Source organism: Ceratina calcarata, unplaced genomic scaffold, assembly GCF_001652005.2.
Source record: "Ceratina calcarata isolate Rehan_Ccalc_2016 unplaced genomic scaffold, ASM165200v1 scaffold116.2, whole genome shotgun sequence".
In the NCBI taxonomy this organism is placed as follows: Eukaryota; Metazoa; Arthropoda; class Insecta; order Hymenoptera; family Apidae; genus Ceratina; species Ceratina calcarata.
In genome coordinates, this window is record NW_017132550.1 from 223,339 (window position 1) to 227,528 (window position 4,190).

Genomic DNA, 4,190 nt, shown 5'->3' on the forward strand with positions numbered 1-4,190 from the left:
AATGAAATTCAATCTTTTTCTTTTCTCTGTTTTAAGTATTACATTCGATTATATAAATGGTACAATGATCTGATCTATTTCAGATTCCAACAACTTCTATTTTTATACTATAAATCATAAAATGTACTTTACACTTTTACATTATAGTTTTTACAAGACTACTGTTAAGATTAAGATTCGTTTTTTCAGATTGATCTATTGAAATAGGAAGAGCTATTCATAGATCGGTCGGCGTGGAAAGGAAGCTGTCCATTCCAGGTCAAAGTCTCTGCCCCTACCTGGGCAAGTGTCTAACAAGTAAAACTGCAGGCTCCGGTAAACGTTATCGCGGACACGGCGAGTATGCGCGTGCACTTTGTACCGTTAAGGCTTAAAAGCAACGACTGAAAAGGGGGGACTTTACCTCCGACGATTGATGAGACGAATTCGTCCTACTGTTAGCATGGAATTAACGGTATGCGAAATAAACGTGTCCCTCTAACACCTTTGCGACTAAGGATCGATCATAATGACTTAATACCATACGAATTGCACGCGTCGCCATATACAGCGAAAGCTGTACGGTAATCGTAAAGACGAATGTCCGAACAGAATTGAGGATGTTATATTGAATTCTTCACACACGTAACTGCATAAAATTAATAAAAATATCTGCCAACAGAATCGTCCCAGGTTTATGATTTTACGATTTGCATTAAACAGAAAGAGAACGTGAGAAATTCTGTAAATACAATGAATTCTCTTCAAATAATCGAATCGCCTACAAACTTACATAATTACTGTGCCTCTAATCGCTGCGATTAGCAAAGTTCTTTTTTCATTGGATTATATAAATCTCGTGCAAGTGACGAATAGGAAATAATATTGTCACGGATATTTTAAACCGTTCAGATAAAACTGGAAAAACAGTGCGTGTATATATGATAAACTTTTGTTTTTTCTTTAAAATGAACTAAATGTAAATGGCGTACGACTGACTATGAACTTTATCGGTAGAAGATTAACGAGCGTATGGTTATCTAGAAAAAAACTTTTCCATTCGCTACTTTGTAGCTGAACATATTTCGCTCGACTTCTCGTATTCAATTGATTGTTAAAAACAACTGGAATTCGTGTAACTCACAAATTTTGTTGAATCAAAGAGAAGGTTCATGAAGCTCGCTTTACTGAATGCGCAGACTCCAGCGTCTGACCCGGTGCGTACTCGCTCTACTAACAATTCGATTTGAATGGAAAACGCATCGATTTAAAACGACAGAATTTAAAAATCATTTTTATTGTTTCGGTAAATGGGATCGGTTTCATTTGATGTCAGAAACAGTTTTCGAAAAGATCTCGTGGTGTTAAAAGCCGCATCGACCTTGAACTTGAACGACTGCTACAAAATATATGCATGCATCGTGTAAGGTAGCTAGATTTACCCTGAAGCATGTTGTGATCGGCCTCTTCGTCAATCAGGCAGCAGACACCGTCTCCGATAGCGGAAGAGGACAGTAGGCTCATGTTTTCTTCGGCTTCGACTCGTCCTGTCGAAGGAAAAGTCGAGGAGAGTGGAGTCGGCGATTGGCCGGAGGTGTCCCGCCTCACTCACGGTTCCCTTCGAACCCGGTCGTTCTCTGCCAGTTCGAAGCAAGTACACGTGCAACCGTACGCGAATTACGAACGCACCTGTTGGCTTAGAACACTTTCACCTTGGAAAGGAGTGCTAACCACCTGCTTCTCGCGTTCGCCCGTTCCGATCCTGCGAGGATTAGAAGCGTTCTAACGAGACACATACGAGGGATACCGTTTTCTCGATTCACATCGCGATTTCTCGGGTCGCGACCTTCCACAGTACCTCCCCCCCCCCTGATCGGCTGGCCGTGCGAAGGTTCGTAAAGGATCTCCCGTACAATTTTCACCGTACGTTCACGATTATTTATGCGTCGCCGACGACGATCGTTCGACAATCGTTTGACGTACCGAGGAATGCACGTTAAACGACGAGCCACTCGCCGCACTTGCGTCGCGAAAGACGGCGACGACGCATGACGACGCGCGAGGCGACGATCAATAGGCACGGCGGCTGCGCCGACAATGCGACGTTACGAGGGGAGAGACAGGCGTTCTTTTTTTTCAGGACGTGTGGGTGCGCCTCTGATATCGGATACATGTTCAGCCGCATTGACTCATACGCTTTTAGGGGAGTTCCAGTCAAATCCCTCGATCTCCCGTAGGATCGATGAGGGAGGCCCCGATCATTCCCTCAACGTTGCGTCTCTATTCGTTCTATTCAAACGAATATCAAATCATTTACAAAATCTGGCTGCGAACTTTTGAGAAAAAATATTATTTTTATACTGCATCCATCTTTCATTATGGCTATAGCATTCAATCATTGTTATATCTAATTAGCTTTTGTATTTTTCTGTCATTATTCGTTATTCTTATGTCCCAATAAAATTTTACTATAAATGGATAAGTAATTCATTTCTCCAACCCTTCAATAAAATCAATGAATAAGAAGAGACTTGCTTAAATGGAGCGTCGTGGTATGTACTTAGGAACGTCACGAATAATAATTAAAATTCCGTGAACACATTCTTATCGCGTCGCCTTGTACGACAGGCTTCTTTGCTAAAACGAACCGATCTACGCTCTTGCAGTAACTGTTACTTCATTTATAGATACACTTCTTTAAATTACAATTTATGCATTATGTTCTTTCGTTAAGCTTGAAGAGCGAAGATAACATGAATATGCAAAAACATTAGCGGTCATCAGTTAAAGGATTAGAAATTCGCGGGAATAAATAAATTTCTCCCGTTAAATAATGTAACGTCTCTTCTTTCCAGTTTTTATCTGAGACTTGCCTAACTCGCTTGGAAACCTCATCTAAACATTTTCCTTAGATATACGTAAAGTACGAAACATTCAGTGCTGACGGAGAATTTAGATATTTTAAAATCATTTTAATCAATGTAATGTTAATAAAAATATTTTTTTTTATATATTAGGGAGACCGGAAAAAAATCCATTATTTTTATCTTGATAAAAAGCTAAAATAATGGATTGCTTTCTGGTCGCACTGAAATTATAAAATAAGAAATAGAAACTCTCTTTCTCACGATCGGGCAATTTCTTCTCTAATATAATTAACCGAAGGCCCGAGGGTTTGATACGTTTGGATCGGTATCGATCCGATTTCGAAGGAGAGAGCTACACGAGTGAGTGCTCCAGCGAGCGTGTAATTGAATAAATGTGTCTAAATAACGATCGTATTGCAACTGGGTTGCAATCGAATACATAAATCGATGCGGGAAGGCTACGTGTGTGTCCGAACGCGATTTATTAGATGTCAAATTAAAGTGCGACTGCATAAACAGAAATTAGGAGACGGTCCGCTACCGTTCACCCGAAGAGGATCGATTTAACTACCGAAGAGATTGGGAGACTGTTTTGAAACAAGTCTGCTTATATAAATATCGAGTTTGACAGTCGAAACAAGGTATTAGATAACGAGATTAGAACTACTGACCTTTTTCAGACATCGCGGATCGAGTCGAGTGTCTTAAAAAAATAGACAAACGCGTTTTGGCCCGATACGGCTGACACGTTAGTAATACTAACAGTTGAAATCTGAGTAATAAATGGTACAAATGTAACAGCTTGTTAGAACACCAAGATATTTAAGGATCTATTGGCTATATAGTCAATACCAAAAGTTTATGTATCTTAGAAAAACGCATTTCCGATAATTAAAAATAGTGCATTTTTCTTCTAATTTCGATATTTAATGAGTTAAGTATGATTATTTCGCATTTTATTGATGTTGACAAAATCCGACCATCCCACCGTCGAAACGGCGAACTTTCGACAAAAAATTTCGTTTTTCCTCAATAACTTCTAAACCCTTGGAGATACGGGAAAATTGCATATGACCTTTCTTGTAGAGCACGACGAGATCTACAATTTCTGTATAAAAGTTTGTAGCTAGCGTTAATAGTTCACGAGTTATTGACGAAAAACGAAAAAACAGTTTTTTGCAAATTACTCGTTAACTATTGACGTTAGCGAAAACTTTTTATATGGAAATTGTAGATCTCGTCGTTCTCTACAAGAAAGGTCTTATGCAATTTTCCCGCAGATCCAACGGTTTGGGAGTTATTGACCAAAAACGAAAATTTGGAAGAAATTGAAGGGGTACACCC

General features: G+C 39.4%; 1 protein-coding gene across 1 annotated transcript in view; it reads right to left on the reverse strand.

Annotated features, from left to right (window-relative positions):
• Window positions 1-2,009, reverse strand: part of LOC108624198 (cerebellar degeneration-related protein 2-like) — a 16,180-nt gene extending 14,171 nt beyond the window's left edge. Inside the window, exon 1 of the mRNA XM_018023334.2 lies at window positions 1,422-2,009. Within this exon, the coding sequence (XP_017878823.1) occupies window positions 1,422-1,503 (82 nt within the window). The 5' untranslated portion in view covers window positions 1,504-2,009. The remainder of the gene's footprint in view (window positions 1-1,421) is intronic.
• Window positions 2,010-4,190: the final 2,181 nt, after the last annotated feature.